Source organism: Salvelinus sp. IW2-2015, linkage group LG30 (assembly GCF_002910315.2).
Source record: "Salvelinus sp. IW2-2015 linkage group LG30, ASM291031v2, whole genome shotgun sequence".
Lineage (NCBI taxonomy): Eukaryota > Metazoa > Chordata > Actinopteri > Salmoniformes > Salmonidae > Salvelinus > Salvelinus sp. IW2-2015.
The window spans coordinates 10,959,640-10,979,710 of record NC_036869.1 but is presented as its reverse complement, the minus strand read 5'-3'; the positions used below and the strand labels follow the sequence as shown (position 1 = coordinate 10,979,710).

The 20,071-nt window shown below is 44.4% G+C and overlaps 1 protein-coding gene across 7 annotated transcripts in view; it reads right to left on the bottom strand.

Annotated features, from left to right (window-relative positions):
* Window positions 1-20,071, bottom strand: part of LOC111955102 (phosphatase and actin regulator 4A) — a 42,124-nt gene that overhangs the window by 8,156 nt on the left and 13,897 nt on the right. For 6 of the 7 annotated variants that reach the window (XM_070436207.1, XM_070436210.1, XM_070436206.1 and 3 more), the window contains 4 exons: window positions 6,362-6,532; window positions 6,127-6,207; window positions 4,755-5,822; window positions 3,731-4,159 (listed from right to left, as the gene is read on the bottom strand). In XM_070436207.1, coding sequence (XP_070292308.1) covers window positions 3,731-4,159; window positions 4,755-5,822; window positions 6,127-6,207; window positions 6,362-6,532 — 1,749 coding nt within the window. Of the gene's footprint in view, window positions 1-3,730; window positions 4,160-4,754; window positions 5,823-6,126; window positions 6,208-6,361; window positions 6,533-13,812; window positions 14,305-20,071 lie in introns of those variants that run through there. The other variant, XM_023975185.2, reaches the window with a different exon arrangement.

Here is a 20,071-nt window from a genome sequence, read left to right as displayed (position 1 = left end):
CAGGTCTGGATATTAGCAGCATGGCCCATATCTTATCCTATGGTTCAGATGGAAATCATTCCGTGCAGTATTAAAGCCTGAATTTGAAAACAACCTGAAAAGCATTTTATTAGTCTTAATCCATTATTTTTAAGTCATTTCACACGCCTCAGCAGTCTCTCTTGACCTCTCTTTAAAGTSAAAGACGACACAACCAACAAGCTGGGACACACTGCCTGGCAGTTAGCCTAACTTCCATGCATTGTTTTCATTCCAACCAAGTCAAGTTAGTTCAGTCAGTTCAGCCACAACTCAATCTGACATGCAATGAATAAAGTGGGGGACGATCGATCTATGCTGGTGGTGCATCACATCACTTGCTATGGGCAGAACGGGGAACAGTTGTTCCAATGTCATCAGTTCCTGTCAGACTAACCCATCAGACTTGGTGGTGTCATAACACGTGCTGTGGAGCGGTTACGGTTATTCAGTGCTAAGCCCATGGATGGACAGCATCACAGCGTGGCATGGCAGGCTTGTGCCCCTCAGGACAGGGTATCTGAACAGGCTTGTTCAGCTCGTCGGTAGCGGAGGTAGTAGGTGGACAGGGAGAGGTAGAGGCCCAGCTCCCCCTGCCTTCTTCAACTTGTCCAGTAGTGCGGAGGATGGGGACCGTGGACCCTTGAGGCTCTGTTCAATGTGGACGCTGCCAGAGATGAGTGAGGTCAGAGGTCAAGGCCTTCAGCGGACTGGTTGACGGTGCGAGACATTGAATAACTGGCCACTGTTGCCCAGCTAGGCAGATTGTTACCTCAATATCTAACATCTTATTATATCTAATATCTAACCTAAAGATAGGCTTCGGATATAGAAAACTGCCAGGCAGCATGATTGTCTGTTGACAGACTGGTGAGGACGTTGGCCTATTGTATGTATATACTGTGATACATAAACCTGCTCTCTCTTGCAGTGACAGAATGGATGTTTGTATTCTGTGGATCCTGTATGGTTTACGACCAATGACAGGGTTACATAACCATTGACAAACGCCACTCTTGGGATTAGCCAGGAGACATGCACTGTGTGTCAGTGTAGCAGCCAATCAGAATACAGACTCAGAATGCCTATCAGGGAGGAGATCCACATAATGAATACTAACTATCATTTCTGCTGTACACAACTGTCAGCCAGATGCTATTGTAAAATGGAGCAACGTATCTATGAGGACTATGCCTTCAGAATGGCATAGGACTTTTCTAATTGTGTCACAACTAGGGCTGTGGCGGTCACAAAATTCCGTCACCGGGTGATTGTCAAGAAAATAAACTGTCGGTCTCATGGTAATTGACCATTAATTAAAAAACACATTTAGCATCTCCTGGCTTCCACACAGCCTACAAGCCACTGATGCAGACCTTTGGAACATTTACATTTTCAAACAGCTTCACAATAAATCCATTATTTATTTTAGACAGGTCTGAAGAAACATGATATGAAGAAAATGTAGTCCATTTCATAKGAACAGAATATCATACTGAGTTGTACTGATCTGGCTATGCCAAATGGCTGTGGGCTACACTAGTTCATTTAACAGACAAGATTTGCTTAGAATTCCATGGCATTATTTTATAGTAAGAAGAATACAATTGAACAAAGCTGAATAAAAATAATGGGTATTTTCTCCAAATGATTTGAGGGAGTGCGGACATATGCTGAGCGGTTAACAACGAAATAGGTACTCCTATATGGTTAATTTAGAGTTAATAATGTAACTTTAGTTGTTCTACAAACATTGGGCTGGATTTTTAGATTTTTAATACATTGTAAGGCTGCATGATGCGACTAATGATGAAAGGCKTGAGGTAACTTGAAAGGCATGAGCTCTGCTTTGTTTTTTGTGCAGACTGTTCACACTTCGTCAGTTTCTCGTTCACAATTTGAGAAGCACCTGATAATGCTTTGAATTTCCCGGCAGAATCCTCTTTGTGTGGAAATAATGCACCCTAAAAAAAATCCATGCCTTTTGCAGCCCTTCTCCCTGAGAAGGGCTTCTCCCTGATTTGGTCACTTTAGCTGTGACGCAAACCTTATCAAAACATATTGGCCTATGGGCTAGGCTACATGAGGTGTGGACTAGGATTCGAAAAAGTTAAAATAATAAAAAAGGATTTGTTTCTTGCCTTAAGCTGGGCATCATACACAAGTGATAATATCTAACTCACAAGTGATAGGCTAATTTTGTCATCCATCAGACTATTCATGATTTAGTATTAACTTTACATATAAGTGTGAAATCCGTTTTGATTTAGATTGGACCATTATCATGCATCTGTTTTGAAACAGGGGCAGGTGAAAAAATACATGTAATCTCTACARTTAAATAGTGAATGGAGGATGCTTTTCCTGTAGTTCATTTTAATGCCAACCAGGTAGGCTATACACCTGTTGTAAAGATAAGCAATGTGCTTAATATTAGGAAAGTTGAGAAATAAATACACTAGGCCTAGCCTATAGAAATCTAATGGGATCCTCCTCTTTTTAATAGAGGCCATCACCGTTTCTCGCACAATTTCATAGCCTATAGAAATGTTGCGCAACATGAGCTCATGGCATCTCATGAAGTGTTTGATTAGATTTTCATTGATGTCAGAGTGATTAGAGGGATAATAGAGTGCTGAGTACCAGGCCGTTAGCAAGTTTGGTAGGCTACTAATTACCGGTCACCACAACAGCCCTAGTCACAACAACTGTTACTATACAGACTGTTGGAATGGGCTCCAGACCTAGGGCAGCTGGGGCAGAGGATGTGGAAAACTGAGGCAGCCAATCAGAGCCGTGGATGCTCTGGAGTTGCTCCAGGCATGTTGGAGGAGCGCCAGCACAGCATTGTGTGTGTGTATGTGAGAGCGGAGCTTGAATAAACCCGGTAAAGAAAAGCCCTTGCCTGCCCCTCTCTTTGGAGACTGTCTCGCTGTACACAAACTGCAGACTAGGGCCTTTTCTTGTTTGGACATAAGTCTGTCCTCCGCCCTCTCTCCTCTGTGACCGGAATATCGATGAGTGGTCGAGGAACGTGTCAATTCGTTAGTAGGCAAATGGAAGATGGTCCTGCCCTCCTCAATAGCCTTGTTTTGGCGAGGAAGCACAAGTATATTCTACTCAAGTCCTTTACGGAAGAGTTTCGAAATCTGCCAAATACCATTGTTTTCTCGAAGGAGAAAATGATGCAAACGTTTAAAAACGATATGCTACTTATCGTTTTATCTATAAAAATGTCTTGCACAACTAACATAAAAACATATCACTTTATACATTTATTTTGGGATCCACCCTTGTAAAAGTAATTAGCCTGATGTGCGTGGAGATCAGTCATTTCATACAAACGCATTTTCTTCCACATTCCCTCTCCTCGATTACCTTTGACTTTTTTCAAAAGGATGTGAGAGAGGATGCAAGAGTTGAGCAAATCCAACTGAGAAAAGGCCTAGGTACTGCATAGAACACTGTGTTTCAGTACACATCGAGACCAACCACTATACTGCAGGAGGACATATTCTGTTGAAACAGCAAAGGACACTTAGAAACACCAGAGTCATTGATTTGGGTTCAAAAAGGTCAAATGTAATTGTAAGACTTTACTTGAGGGGTACAGGACTTACCTCATCCATAAACCTACGTAAAACAATGATAACCAGTACATTATGTTGTGAAACAGCAGTACAAACAGGGAGCAGAGGCAGGGTAAACTCACCAAGCAGAGCGGGGTTGCTGTTGCGGTTGGTGAGTTTGGGTGGGGGTACAGGTGGCTGCTTGGCATGGGGGGGTACGGGTGGAGGAGTGGCCGATTCCCCCGTGGTGGAGGAGGGGGGTACCTGGCTGGACCGTACAAGGGGAACAGGGTTGGAGTGGGTGGGAGGAGGGTCATCACTGATGACCAGGGAAACAGTCCTGGGTGGCTTGGCCACCGCTATAGCAGAGGAGGTGGAGGAAGTAGAGGAGGAGGAGGAGGAAGGTGGGGTGGAGGTCCGGCCAGGCTCCGTGGAGGAGGTGGTGGTGGGTTGGCCCTTGGGAGGGAGCATGGCCTGTTTGGTAGGAGGCTGAGCTCTCCGGGAGGAGGAGGAGTTAAAGGCGGAGTCAGAGTCTGGGGTGGGGCCAGGAGCGAAGCGGACACCAGTGGACTCTACAGGCAGAACATGGAGATCGACAGACACAAAACACAGAGACCGACAGAGACAAAACACGGAGACCGACAAAGACAAAACACGGAGACCGACAGAGACAAAACACGGAGACCGACAGAGACAAAACACGGAGACCGACAGAGACAAAACACGGAGACAGACAGGAAGTCAGAAGGATAATAAGTGTTTCTATTCCACCTGGTCCTTGGGGCTCAAAGTGCAGCCTCAAAAACACACACTGTTACTGTACAGTGCTGAGCACATAGAACACAGAGCTGAGATAAGCTGCAACTCAACGTTAGACAATAAGCAGCTTTTTAACAGATTAACTAACTAAAGACGGATACTGGTCAAGTCCTCACACCTTTCACAGGGATGAGAACAAGGAGATTTACGAGTTACCGTATATACAACACAGTAGAATGGAAAGAATCTTCTAGACACTCAACTAGCAGACATTGCCTTGCAAAGTGCCCAATAAACTGCTTTAAAATGCTTTTTTCCACTAATAATTGTTGAACTTCAACAACTGAAGAGCAACCTTCAGACGTACAAGTGAGAGGATTTACTTATACATCCCAGGCAGTTTCTTACCTGCTCTTCCGCGGGTTTCCCCTCGTTTGGTCTCCTCAGATGGTATGTACCTGGGCAAGGTGCTTCCACAGTAAGTCTCGGAGGCAGGGCGGACCCTGGTACGGAGGTCCTCTGAGGAGGTCTTCTGGAGACTGGGCCTCAGCTCCATCTCAGAGTGGGGTCTGACCACCGGACGACTCCCTTCTACAGGTCTCAAGATAGTCTCTGGTTTCCCAGCCCTAGGACTCCTTCTCCTATCCTTCTCCTCACCATCGTCCCTGCGATCACGAGCATCTCTCCTTTCACAATCGATTCTCTTGTCATCTTTTATTTCCCAGTCATCCCTCCTCTCTCGATCATCTCTCTTCTCGTCTCTTTTCTCTTTTCCCTCTCTCCGGTCATCTTTTTCTCCCTTCCCATCTCTCTTCTCCTTGTCCTCCTCTCGATTATCTCTGTCCCTCCTTTCCCTATCTTCTCTCCTCTCCCTGTCATCTCTCCTGTCTCTCTTTTCCTTGTTGTCTTTATCATCCCTCCGTTCGCCTCCCTCCCGGTCTCTCTCCTCCCTCTGATCCTTTCTTTCTCTCTCATCACAAGGATCTCTCCTCTCCCCTTTCCCATCCGCTCTCCTCTCCTCTCTCCCATCTCTCCTCTCTCCTTTCCTCTCCTCTTTCCCATCTCTCCTCTCCTCTCGCTTGTCCTCTTTCCCCTCTCTCCGGTGCTTCCCATCCTCAGGAGCAGGTCCTCTCGGTAGTGACCCTCCTTTCCTCCTTTCCCCCGACACGTCAGAGGGCAGTCTGCTCCGTCTCTCCAGATCTATGGCCGATAGCCTGGCGTGCGAGTCTACGTCCAGTGGGGCTCGGTTGGAGCGAGAGGCATCGGAGGGCACCCTGCTCCTGCTCCGGGGGTCATCTGAAGGGACAGTGCCCCGCCGGGGGTCCACTCCCTGGGGCAACCAAGTGGGGTTGAGCCCTGGGCCTGGCTCCCCCCGCGACCCCCTGACCCCTAACTCTGAGACCCGGTCAACGTCCATGGATACTGGCTGGCCATTCTTCACCCCCGGAACTTTGGAGTGGTTCACATCGTTGCTCTCTGTCACACAGAAACACATACTGATAAGGAATCTGAGGTCAGCAAAGATATTCTCGACATCAATATTCTCTAAAATTGTTACCCTACTATAGTTTTGTTACTCGTTGATAAAATATAGGCTACCAGTATCTCTGTAGGTCCTTTGCCTAGCAGGGCCCGTATGCACAAAGCATCTCAGAGTCGGAGTGCAGATCTAGGATATTTCCATATAATCATATTCATTATGATCTAAACAGCTAAACCGGTCCTAGATCAGCACTCCTACTCGGAGAGGCTTTGTGGATACGGGCATTGGTCTGCATACCATTCTCTGGAAGTTCTTTCAGCACTCCCCTGTCGATTAGCTCCTGACGAGGTCTCCTTACCGAGATCTTCCTCTCCAACACTGAAAGTAAACAAATGTTTAATTTTCCCGTAACTGAAGTGGCTTGATGAGTAACATTGTCTGAGACCATGAAGACTTGAGCTGACTTAAAATAACAGGTCCTTACAGTTGTACAATCCATACATCAAGGTTACTATTTATAAAGGGTAGGTACCTATTGAGGTTTCCAGAAACGTCTCACTGCTCTTCTTCTTCCTCCACTTCCAGGGCTTGAACATATTGCCGAAGCTGGAGAACTTGCCCTTGCGTTTGGAGGGAGGGGTTTCGCCTGATGAGTTCCCCGCCTCGCTCCCTGTCGTACTATGCTGCAAGTCCACCTCATCATCTAGAGAGGGAGGGAGAGAGGGAGGGGAGTGGCATGATGCTTATTACAAGACATAAGATGAAGGCAAGGGGGATAGAAAATGATAATAGACCTATTGCTGCCCTAAAAAGGGATCGATTTTCCTCTATAGACTGGGCCCTAACTAACTCTACAGTATGTCTTCAACAGTAACGTTACAGTATGAACTAGGCCTGAGCTGGTTGGTGCTACATTCCATTGTCATGTTAAAGTACAGCCGTGGCCAAAAGTTTTGAGAATGATACAAATATTAATTTCGACAAAGATTCCTGCTTCAGTGTTTTTAGATATTTTTGTCAGATGTTACTATGGAATACTGAAGTATAATTACAAGCATTTCATAAGTGTCAAAGGCTTTTATTGACAATTACATGAAGTTGATGCAAAGAGTCAATATTTGCAGTGTTGACCCTTCTTTTTCAAGACCTCTGCAATCCGCCCTGGCATGCTGTCAATTAACTTCTGAGCCACATCCTGACTGATTGCAGCCCATTCTTGCATCATCAATGCTTGGAGTTAGAATTTGTGGGGTTTTGTTTGTCCACCTGCCTCTTAAAGATTGACTACAAGTTCAATGGGATTAAGGTCTGGTGAGTTTCCTGGCCATGGACCCAAAATATCAATGTTTTGTTCCCCGAGCCACTTAGTTATCACTTTTTCCTTATGGCAAGGTGCTCCATCATGCTGGAAAAGGCATTGTTCGTCACCAAACTGTTCCTGGATGGTTTGGAGAAGTTGCTCTCGGAGGATGTGTTGGTACCATTCTTTATTCATGGCTGTGTTCTTAGGCAAAATTGTGAGTGAGCCCACTCCCTTGGCTGAGAAGCAACCCCACACATGAATGGTCTCAGGATACTTTACTGTTGGCATGACACAGAACGGATGGTAGCACTCACCTCATCTTCTCCGAAACAAGCTTTTTTCCGGATGCCCCAACCAATCGGAAAGGGGATTCATCAGAGAAAATGACTTTACCCGAGTCCTCAGCAGTCCAATCCCTGTACCTTTTGCAGAATATCAATCTGTCCCTGATGTTTTTCCTGGAGAGAAGTGGCTTCTTTGCTGCCCTTCTTGACACCAGGCCATCCTCCAAAAGTCTTCGCCTCACTGTGCGTGCAGATGCACTCACACCTGCCAGCTGCCATTCCTGAGCAAGCTCTGTACTGGTGGTGCCCCGATCCCGCAGCCGAATCAACTTTAGGAGACGGTCCTGGCGCTTGCTGGACTTTCTTGGGCGCCCTGAAGCCTTCTTCACAACAATTGAACAGCTCTCTTTGAAGTTCTTGATGATCCGATAAATGGTTGATTTAGGTGCACTCTTACTGGCAGCAATATCCTTGCCTGTGAAGCCCTTTTTGTGCAAAGCAATGATGACGGTACGTGTTTCCTTGCAGGTAACCATGGTTGACATAAGAACAATGATTCCAAGCACCACCCCCCTTTTGAAGCTTTGTCTGTTATTCGAACTCAATCAGCATGACAGAGTGATCGCCAGCCTTGTCCTCGTCAACACACACACACCTGTGTTAACGAGAGAATCGCTGGTCCTTTTGTGGCAGGACTGAAATGCAGTGGAAATGTTTTTTTTGGGATTCAGTTCATTTGCATGGCAAAGAGGGACTTTGCAATTAATTGCAATTCATCTGATCACTCTTCATAACATTCTGGAGTATATGCAAATTGCCATCATACAAACTGAGGCAGCAGACTGTGAAAATTAATATTTATGTAATTCTCAAAACGTTTTGCAACGACTGTACAGTGTGTTATACTAGACCACAATACAGACTGAGCCAGGCTTAAAGCTGAAGGCTGCTCTGAATTCCACTCTTATTGGCTGCCGAGTTCCTAACATTGAACTGAGACTTCTCCCCACCAGAATGGAAAGACAGAGTGGGATGGTTTCAATACAAACATAAGCCCAACACACTTCCTGTCAAGAGTACAAACATAATTACTACAGAAACTGCAGACAGAGAGCAGAATAAACAAACAAGCAACACATTGGAGAGGATAAGGTTAGTCTCCCAGAAACCATGACTCATAACTGGTCTCCAGCTGATGACATCACATGCTGCTGTAAACCATGCAATAGAGCAAGGAAGACTCATTATGGGCGTGAAATATCCACACATTCTTAGGTGATGAGTCAACCACACATACACACACTTGCTGCACAAGAGGACGGTGCTTAGGATACACAGCATGTTGATGGTTGACTTACTGAGTCACTCCCTAAGGAACAAACCAGGAAGCTTTGAATAGCATGAGATCTATATAAAAACACCAGACATATGTTACAGTCATCAGCCTTATATTGATGAGGTCACAACAATCCAGTCTATGGGTCACACTTTAGGACAGTGGCAATTTGCATCCTCAATTTCATTCATTCATTCATCCATCCCACTCCTTCCATCTCTCCCTCATCCCCCTGTATTCTGACTCTTACCAGAAAACACCCTGGCATGAGAAAGAGGGATGAAAGGTAAGCGGAGAGCAACAGATCGAATTCACTTGATTGATAATTTTACAGAGACAGACAGACAGAGACAGGTATATTATGCCCCTAAATAGTATGAATAGGTAAACTAATGCTAAAAACAGGTTACCAGTGAAATTCACTGAGGGCAAGGGTGTTTGTTAAACAAATAGATAAATGTTTTAAAAGACTAGTAGAGAGAGGGAGAGAGAGGAAAGAGAAAGAAAGCGGGAGAGCAAAACAGCAAAAAGAGAGGGGTTGGACACAAGACATGGCAAGTCGTGCGAGACGGGGCTAGGATTCATAAGGGGAAAATTAGAGTGTTGATATCCCTGTGGCAGGCAGGCGCCAGTTCCACAGAAAACAGTTTGAGAGTGAGCGAGACAAGCCAGTCAGTGCCAGCAAAAACAAAACAATTAGAGAATCCCACCAGAACTTTGAGGTCAGTTGTTGTTTTGTCTGTAGCATCTAGCCTGCAGATTATGTCAGACCTAATGCCAATATTCATCTGAAAACATGCATCTAGTATGTATAATATATACTGTAAATACTGTAGTTCCACATCCAGGCCACATGGTAATTGTGCTGGTCTGGAAACAGTGAACACTCAGAGATGCAGTTCCCAGCAATACTGTAGTTCTTCTCAAGGTTAGTCTAAGCTAAATGTAGCAGCAGCAAAGCTCAGGATATTACATTTCATTTGGGTACAGACAGTTCCATACAGGAACAACTGAGGAATCATACATTATCATGGTCACCAGAACTATCAATACTAACTGAACTTCAAAACACCAGCAATCACTATGCCAAGTTACCATAACTGTTAGCTTAGCTACATTGTATAGTACATTAACTCATTTCGGATTAAGTCTAAGCCTTAGTTTACATTGCTGTGAATGATTAATCTCATTCAAATGAGTGTTCCTTTTTAAGACCATTTAAATTCACAACCATGTTGTCAGATGCATCTCTTTGAGATAAAGTCTGTTTGTCCGTTTAGTTCCTATATGGGTCTCGTGTGATCCCCAGTTGACCGCGGAGAGGTCCTAACCTGAACTGTATGGCACTGCAGTGATGCGGGGGACAGGGAGCGGTGGTGGGCGTTGAAGCTTCCCTCTGTCAAACACATTAGCCTCACAGCTGTTCCTGACACTTACTGTATCCTGGACAGACAGACACTAATTGGTGCTGGAAGGGGCTCTGTCTGTGTGGGGCGAGGCGACCTTGTGTTACAATAGAATGCGACAACGTGAGAAGAGAAGGCAGGTATCAGAGTTGGGGAATAAAAGGTGACGGCAGAGTCAAACAACCCTGGACTGACTGACGGTAACCACTGCTCCCCAGGGACTGACATGCCATCAAAGATAAACAGATTGACATCCATCTACAGGCTGAGCACTGTCTTACTGGCATGCAGGCTACATATTTTACAACACACCAATAGTACACACACACACACAGGTCTTGTTTGAACAGAAATCTGTGACAATATTGTCAAGGTGAATGTACCCATTGTTTCGTGGTGAACATGACAAGCAGAGAGAAGCAGAGAGAGCTGCTAGAGAAGCCTTGGTTTGCTCTAACTCAACCAGCAGTCATTCTGAATGGTCTATAAGGTAAATGACCCATAACAATGACATGACACGCACTGAGTCAACAAAGTCTCCGACAACTGCATTGAGTAGTGTAGCCATGAAGTTCGAATGACATTCTATTACTATGAGCATAGCACGGTGGTGGTATACCATACATGCATGCAGTGGAAGCATGCACAGGAGAGTACTGTACTAAAGAAATACAATTACACTTACAGTGCATCTGGAAAGAATTCAGACTCCTTCACTTTTTTCAGTTTGTTACGTTACAGCCTTATTCTAAAATTTATTTTAATGTTTTTCCCCCTCAATATACACACAATACCCCATAATGACAAAGCAAAAACAGGTTTTAAGAATAAAACAAAATATTACATTTACATAAAAATTCAGACCCCTTAAAGTACTTTGTTGAAGCACCTTTGGCAGCGATTACAGCCTCGACACTCCTTGGGTATGACATTACAAAGCTTGACACACCTGTATTTGGGGAGTTTCTCCCATTCTTCTCTGCAGATCCTCTCAAGCTCTGTCAGGTTGGATGGGCAGTGTCACTGCACAGCTATTTACAGGTCTCTCCAGAGATGATCGAACGGGTTCAAGTCCGGGCTCTGGCTGGGCCACTAGGACATTGAGACTTGTTCCGAAGCCACTCCTGTTGTTGTCTTGGCTGTGTGCTTAGGGTTGTTGTCCTGTTGGAAGGTGAACCTTCGCCCCAGTCTGAGGTCCTGAGCGCTCTGGAGCAGGTTTTCATCAAGGATCTCTCTGTACTTTGCTCTGTGCATCTTTCCTTCGACCATGACTAGTCTCCCAGTCCCTGCCGCTGAAAAACATCCCCACAGCATGATTCTGCCACCACCATGCTTTACCGTAGGGATGGTGCCAGGTTTCCTCCAGTTGTGACGCTTGGCATTCAGGCCAAAGTGTTCAATCTTGGTTTCATCAGACCAAAGAAACTTGTTTAGGTGTCTTTTGGCAAACTCCAAGCGGGCTGTCATGTGCCTTTTACTGAGGAGTGGCTTCCCTCTGACCACTCTACCAAAAAGGCCTGATTGGTGGAGTGCTGCAGAGATGGTTGTCCTTCTGGAAGGTTCTCCCCTCTCCACAGAGGAACTCTGGAGCTCTATCAGTGTGACCATCGGGTTCTTGTTCACCTCCCTGACCAAGGCCCTTCTCCCCCGATTGCTCAGTTTGACTGGGCGGCTAGCTCTAGGAAGAGCCTTGGTGGTTCCAAACTTCTTCCATTTAAGAATGATGGAGGCCACCGTGTTCTTGAGGGACCTTCAATGCTGCATACATTTTTTTGGTAACCTTCCCCAGATCTGTGCCTTGACACAATCCTGTCTCGGAGCTCTACGGACAATTCCTTCGACCTCATTTCTTGGTTTTTGCTCTGACATGAACTGTCAACTGTGGGACCTTATATAGACAGGCATGTACCTGTCCAAATCATGTCCAATCAATTGAATTTACCACAGGTTGATGCCAATCAAGTTGTAGAAACATCAAGGATGATCAATGGAAACAAGATGCACCTGAGCTCAATTGAGTCTCATAGCAAAGGGTCTGAATACTTATGTAAATGTATCTTTTTTGTTGTTGTTTTTTTGTAATACATTTGCACAAATTTCTAAACATGTTTTCGCTTTGTCATTGTGGGGTACTGTGTGTAGATTGAGTCGTTTTTTATTTTATACATTTTAGAATAAGGCTGCAACATAACAAAATGTGGAAAAAGGGAAGGGGTCTGAATACTTTCCGAATGTACTGCACTGTATTTGTCACCATGTGTTACAAGTTTATTGTATGTAATAACTACATTACCAAGTCAATCAGTGTAAAGTATGCAATTCCAACTAATACTAGGCCTACACTACATTAACATTCCCCAACGGGCTCCAATATAAAACCCAGTTGTTCAGAAAAAAATAGCTAAACCAAGGCACACAATTTGTTTAGTTATTAAAGAGTTGAAAGTACAGTGCACAACAAAACAATGCTAACCTATTAAAGTCCACAACATTACACAGCAAACACTGACTGACCAGACCGTGTCATGTGGTTCACATTTTTACTAAGCAAATAAACCTACGGGGGCTAAGTTAAAGACGGATTAGAAACTCACAATACAAGCCCAATAAACTTGAGCACAAGAAGAAGCAGGATAATATAGAGATGACTTTGTCCACAGAAATTAGCATGCTGCTTTATTCCAACCTGTCTAAGACAATCTCAGATGAGCCACCACCCCCATCTAAACTCAGCATAGTACAGAGACAATTAGGCCTAAATCCAACTGTAATGTGTTCTTCTCACTGACTAGAACTCACAATCCAAGCCTAATAAACTACACTGAGCCACCACACCATCAAGAGACCCCTCCCTGCACAGTTTACTATGGAGCAGTCAAGTTGTCCAAATTCAACAGTCATGTGTTCCGCCCTCTGACAGACAGACACAGAGGCAAAAACAGGTTTCTGTATATTAGAGAGAGGAACGATGGGGGCTTTAGGCTAGGCAACCGGTACAGCACCATAATAAGAGATGGAATCCTGAGACACAGACAACGGCAGATTTTTTGATTTAACTAGGCAAGTCAGTTAAGAACAAATTCTTATTTACAATGACGGCCTACACCGGCCAAACCCTGACGAAGTGGGCCAATTGTGCACCGCCCTATGGGACTGCCAATCACGGCCGGTTGTGATACAGCCTGGTGCCTTGCACTCCCTGTTTTTAATAAAGAATCCCATGTTCCGTTGTAAAAACAGGGGGGAGGGAGAGAGCGAGGGAAAAAGAGGAGTTTAGACAGCAGTGTGGGTCGGTGAGGTTGGTGTATTACACAATCACCACATTCCATCAGCATACATTCCCTCACCTGTCTGTGCCTGCCCATCTCCGCCTCCTCTCTCTCTGTCTCGCTTCCCAACACAAAAACCCCTGCAACACATTTCTTCCATATCCACCTACCCTTTCTGTTCCATGCTAACAAACAGTTCTCTACAAAACATTCAACAAACAAACTCCTCGTCCATAGACAGCAATACAAAAGCAGGTTCTTCCACGCTAAAACAAACAAATAGCGCTTTCCTGAGTCGGCTACTTCAAACTCCTCCTCCAAAAACAAATACAAAAGCTCATGTCCTCAGGTTCTGTACAGGTTCCTGTTCTGTCCTTGGACTCACCAGTGTTGTGTTGAGCAGGTTGCGGTTGGTGTTGCCGGGGCACTGTCTCCGCGTCGCTGGCACTCTGTCCCATGCTACCCCACGCCCTTGTCCCCTCTGGCCCACCGGCCCCTAACTCTCCTGGGGTCCACGGTCGGGAGGGATACAGACAGAGGACAAATAGATCCCCTGCTATGATCCTCGCCAACAAACCCAACCGCCTTAACGCTCCTGTAACCCAAGACTCTCCTACTACCTTGGCTCACGTTGTTCTCTTCCTTCCTCCGTCTATTTCACTGTGTGTTTTGGTCTCGCTCTCTCACACACACTCTCACTCACTCACTCAAATTTGCAAAGTCCCTCCTCCCCTGGTCTGTGCAGCTGACTTCATAAATAAGGTACACCAGTTATAAGGCAGTGGCATACCAGGCAGACTCCGAAGCCTGTCATTCCTCATGGCAAAGTTCACAGGAGGCAAAACACTATTTGAGAGAATTCAAATAGTATTTGATCCCAGTTCTCCTGAGGAAAAGTGGTTGGTAACTGGAGGGGAGGTCTCTCCCTCTCTGTAACATGATAAGTGGTGGAAGGTGAGACGAGTCTAGGTGGAGCGCCGCACCAGGCAGAGAGGATGTGATGTCACTCAGGTGTCGTATTGCACACTCGAAGTCAACCATATAGCCGATAATGTGCATGTGTTGTTTGTACAGAAGGCCAGCTGAATGTTAGAGCTGTTGCTGACAGCTTAATTGAAACACTTTTCTTATTTTATGGATAGATTAGTTTGGATGGACAGTTTGAGGAGAGAACTGTTGAGGAGGAGAGAAGACACTAGCATAACAGCTCACCTAAGATGCCCCAACCTCAACACAATGCTAAATCAACACCACCACAATATCTCAGGGCACGCTAAATTCTACACCGAAGCACATATTTCCTCAATAGGTGTTTCTGCTTTCTAAAATGGGCCATTCTTTCACAGTGGGACTATTGGGGGAAGTGAACTGACAAAGGAGCAGGAGATTTCAGTCAATGCTTAATGTGTCAGTCAGTCAGAAATCCCTGTTGAGCATGGAGAACAGCAATCTTCCTTCAGTCCTGTTGTACTGAACTGTATTAGCAGTGAGTGGTGTGGTTACATGTAATCAGTCTGTTTAGAGTGATAGGGGGAGAGGAGAAATAGCTAAGGGGATAAGGTTAGTTAGAGGGATGGAGGTAAGAAGAAGGTATGTCAGAGCGGGATGTGCAACCCCTTCAAGTCCGCAAACACATTCCATTTACTGACAATCTCGTCAAGAGCAGATTTGACAATTGCCAGACCAGTCAGCGTTGCCTGGTTGACTGCGAGGCCAATTTGTGAATAGCTAGGCCTATAGCCTAACAAACTATCGTTAATTTTGAATCACTCCTGGGAAAAAAATCTTGCAGAGATGAATAAATGCCTACACTCAAACTCAGTCTGTGGCAATACATAAAACAGATTAGCCAACCTAAAAATGTGATAAACTGCTATGAAACACAGTCACCCCTGGTGGATGATAGATGTTTTCTCTAAGTAATACCAATAGCAACGTGCAGAAAGTCCATCTCATACTATGATTGGGAGCATGAAGGAATCAACAGTTGCTTCTTCCCCTAGCCTAGCTATAATTGCCTAAGACTAAGTGAATTAGTAGCCTAATTAACCTACGCAGTCACAGAAATGCATTTACTCAACCATTAAAGACTAGCCTACAATAAAAGACAACCAAACTCACATAGCCTGAGTTGAACTGTGTGAATAAAATGGTTTGCGCTAACAGACGTGGCCGTGGCTTGCTATATGAAGCAAGCAGACAGGAAACGAGGCATTCAGTTACTGTTTGATTGAACGTTACATTTGCATTGATGTCAGAGTGATGAGAGGGACAAGAGAGTGCTCAGTACCAGGCAGTTTGCAAGTTTGGTAGACTACTAATGACCATCAGCAGCATCAGAGCTTGGACAAGCCTAGTTACCGTGACAAAACGGTCACGTGGAGTTTGACTGCGGTCGTGACTCGTGACCGCCGTTGTGGCTGTAATACGGTCACCGTAACAGCCCTAGGTCTGATCGTCGGAGACAAGTGTGCCGGTTCCGGTATCTCAGAAACGGACCGCCCTCCTGTGCTTTCAAGCATGAGTGTCTAGGGTTACTGAGAATGGTGCGACAAACAAAAAACATCCAGTCCTGTGGGCGCATACAGCTTCTTGAGGAGAGGTCGAAAGAGAAATGAAAGGAATCGTGCAACCAAACAGGTGAGCCAGAACAGCATCTCTGAACACACAACTCATTGGTCCTTGTCACAGATAGGCTAATGCAGCAGAGGACGAATCCCGGTTCCTGTTGCGTCATGCTGATGGCAGAGTCAGGATTTTGCGTAAGCAGCATGAGTCCACGGCCCCATCCTGCCTAGTGTCAACGGTACAGGCTGGTGGCATTATAGTGTGGGGAATGTTTTCCTGGCACACGTTAGGTCCCTTGAAACCAATTGAGCAACGTTTCAATGCCCCAAAGAATTCAGGCTGTTCTGGAGGCAAAGGGGGGTCTGACCCAATACTAGATGGGTGTACCTAACAAACTGGCCACAGTGTAGTAGTAATAATTATAATAATAAACCATTTGGCAGACACTTTTATCCAAAGTGACTTAGAGGCATGAGAGCATATTATTTTATATATTTTTTTAAACTTCTGGGTGGTGCCGGGAATCGAACCTACAAGTGACATGCTCTACTAACTGAGCTACACAGGTACACCATAAATCAATGAATGATTGACAGACTAGTTGTCTGTGGGAATGTGCAGCTTGTTTGTTGACACTGTAAAGCACCTCAACGGCAGAGACAACTACGATGAAGTCAATGAGTTGACACGGAACATATGACACGTGCCTAAACCGTTCAATTACAGGTGGAACAATTCTTGGCTCGATAACTTACTTCACACAAGTTCAAACCTATGTCAATGTTTCAAACAGTAGCTATTTTTACGTGTGTAACCCATAAAAGTAGCCAACTATTCTGAATGAAGTCGTCAGTTTGTGAATGTCTACAGTYATTTACCTTAACTTAAAATAAAGATTGAATGTGTGTGTGCGCGTCTTCTCAAATCTGACACTACTCCATTCCAAAACCTTTGCCTCTGTTGAGCTACAGCACACACCGCTGTAGCTCTCTCTAGAGGTGGAACCAGGTAACGACACAAAAGAGCTCTTTCAAGGGGAAATGACAGGCAGGAATGTTAGGAATGCGAGGCTATAGGTGATCATTTTGATAAAAGGTCCTAATCAGGCCCACTACCCTGGGAACCATCCCTGGCTGTCAGCTGGTCTCTATAGAAAACCATACCGGCCTTACTGACAATTATCAAGGGAAACAGATTCTGTGATAATGAATAGGTAGAGTTTTTTTCTCCACATCACATCTATGAAAAAACAGTTGAGCTGAATAAAAATAGGCTACTGCATGACTCAACACAATACAAATTCCACAATACTGATGAATTATCAAGTCACACACAGGAGTCAAGGGCAATATGGTCTTCTTATTGCTTACAGTTGGAGTTGGAAGTTTACATACACCTTAGCCAAATACATTTAAACTCAGTTTCACAATTCCTGACATTTAATCCTAGTAAAAATTCCCTGTTTTAGGTCAGTTAGGATCACCACTTTATTTTAAGAATGTCAAATGTCAATAATAGTAGAGACAATGATTTTTCAGCTTTTTTCCCCCCCATCACAATCCCAGTGGGTCAAAAGTTTACATACACTCAATTAGTATTTGGTAGCATTGCCTTTAAATTGTTTAACTTGGGTCAAACGGTTGGGTAGCCTTTCACAAGCTTCCCACAATAAGTTGGGTGAATTTTGACCCATTCCTCCTTGACAGAGCTGGTGTAACTGAGTCAGGTTTGTAGCCCTCCTTGCTCGCACACACTTTTTCAGTTCTGCCCACACATTTTCTAGAGGATTGAGGTCAGGCTTTGTGATGGCCACTCCAATACTTTGACTTGCTGTCCTTAAGCCATTTGCCACAACTTTGGAAGTATGCTTGGGTCATTGCCATTTGGAAGACCCATTTGCTACCAAGCTTTAACTTCCTGACTGATGTCTTGAGATGTTGCTTCAATATATCCACATCATTTTCTCCTAATGATCCATCTGTTTTGTGAAGTGCACCAGTCCCTCTGAAGCAAAGCACCCCCACACAATGACTGCCACCCATGCTAACAAATGGATGGTGTTCTTCAGCTTGCAAGCATCCCCTTTTCCTCAAACATACAATGGTCATTATGGCCAAAACGTTCATTTTTGTTAACTTTTTGGGATAGGGGGCAGCATTTCACTTTTGGATGAATAGCGTGCCCAGAGTGAACTGCCTCCTACTCTGTCCCAGATGCTAAATATGCATATTATATTACTATTCGATAGAAAACACTCTGAAGTTTCTAAAACTGTTTGAATGATGTCGGAGTATAACAGAACTCATATGGCAGGCAAAACCTGAGAAAAATCCAAACAGGAAGTGGGATATTTGAGGTTGGTCGATTTTCAACTCATTGCCTATTGAATGCACAGTAGGATATGGATATGTTTGCACTTCCTACGGCTTCCACTAGATGTCAACAGTCTGTAGAACCTTGAATGCAGCTTCTACGGTGATGTGGAGCCGGATGGGAGCTGTTTGAGTCAGTGGCTGGCAGGAAGCCAGGTCCTGTCAAATCGCGCATTTCACATGATAGCGACCTGCGTTCCATTGCTTCTCTACACACAAAGGAACTCTCCGGTTGGAACGTTATTGAATATTTATGATAACATCCTGAAGATTGATTCTATACTCAGTTTGACATGTTTCTTCGACCTGTAATATACCTTTAAGTTTTCTTCCGACGTTCGCCTGGACCTGCACGAGCGTTTGGATATGTGTACTAAACGCGCTAACAAAAGTAGCTACTTGGACATAAATAATGGACATTATCGAACAAAACAACAATTTATTGTGGAACTAGGATTCCTGGGAGTGCATTCTGATGAAGATCATCAAAGGGAATATTTATAACGTAATTTCTGATTTCTGTTGACTCCAACATGGCGGAATTTTTTTTATTTTCTTTCTGAGCGCCATCTCAGATTATTGCATGGTTTGCTTTTTCCGTAAAGTGTTTTTGAAATCTGACACAGCGGTTGCATTAAGAACAAGGGTATCTTTAATTCTATGTAAAACATGTATCTTTCATCAAAGTTTATGATGAGTATTTATGTTATTTGACGTAGCTCTGCAATTTCTCCAGGATCATCACAAAATTGTCCTTTTGTTCGATTAATTTCGTCGTTATATCCCAAAAATGTCAATTTATTTGGCGCGTTTGATTCAGAAAAACACTGGTTCCAACTCGCCCAACATGACTACACATTATCTAATAAATTACCTGTAATCTTGGTCCAAACAACTTTCCTAATCCAGCTTTAGGTATTTTAAAACCTAAATAATCGATCAAATTTAACAAGAAATTTGTGGAGTGGTTGAAAAACAAGTTAATGTTTTAACAACCTATGTAAACTTCGAGACTTCAACTGTATATCTAATTACTGCCTCTGACTGACATTCCAGTTACTGCCAAAACCACCACCATTGAGATAAAAGGCCCCATTAGTGCCCTATACGGCTCTGGCAGGGAGGGAATCAGTCACGTTTAAACACCTCCATTGAGAACAGTTCAAGAGACAGGTATCTAATCAAATCAGTGAGGTATATTTATAGTGAGCTGGGCCACTAAGCCAGCCAGGGTGAGGAGGCCAGTCAGGGACAGGGTTGAGTAGATCTGTCCTTATCTGTCCCAGCTAGTGGTGTCTATTCCTCTAGGCCAGTGGTCACCAACCTTTTCTGAGTCAAGATCGCTTTGAGTCAAAATGCAAGCCCAATACATTATCACTGCATATTGGCTATGCTTGAAATTGCCCTACCAATGTTGTTCTTCTCAGACCATTTATAAAATGATATTTCAAAATGTTAGGGATATGATCACACTGGTATAGATTATTTGTTGTAATACTTGTGAGGCACAGCTGAGTGAGCATAATAACATTTTGTCCTACTTCAAGTCCTGACAACCCTCGGATTTCTGGCAACCGGCACTTTTCAAAGGGAATTGGCTGACTGGCTGAGAGATCCCTGACCTACCTTTAGTCATGTTATGCCAGACGTGTTAGGAGGTATAATTGGATTGACGCACCTCTAGATAAAAGTGTCCTTACATGG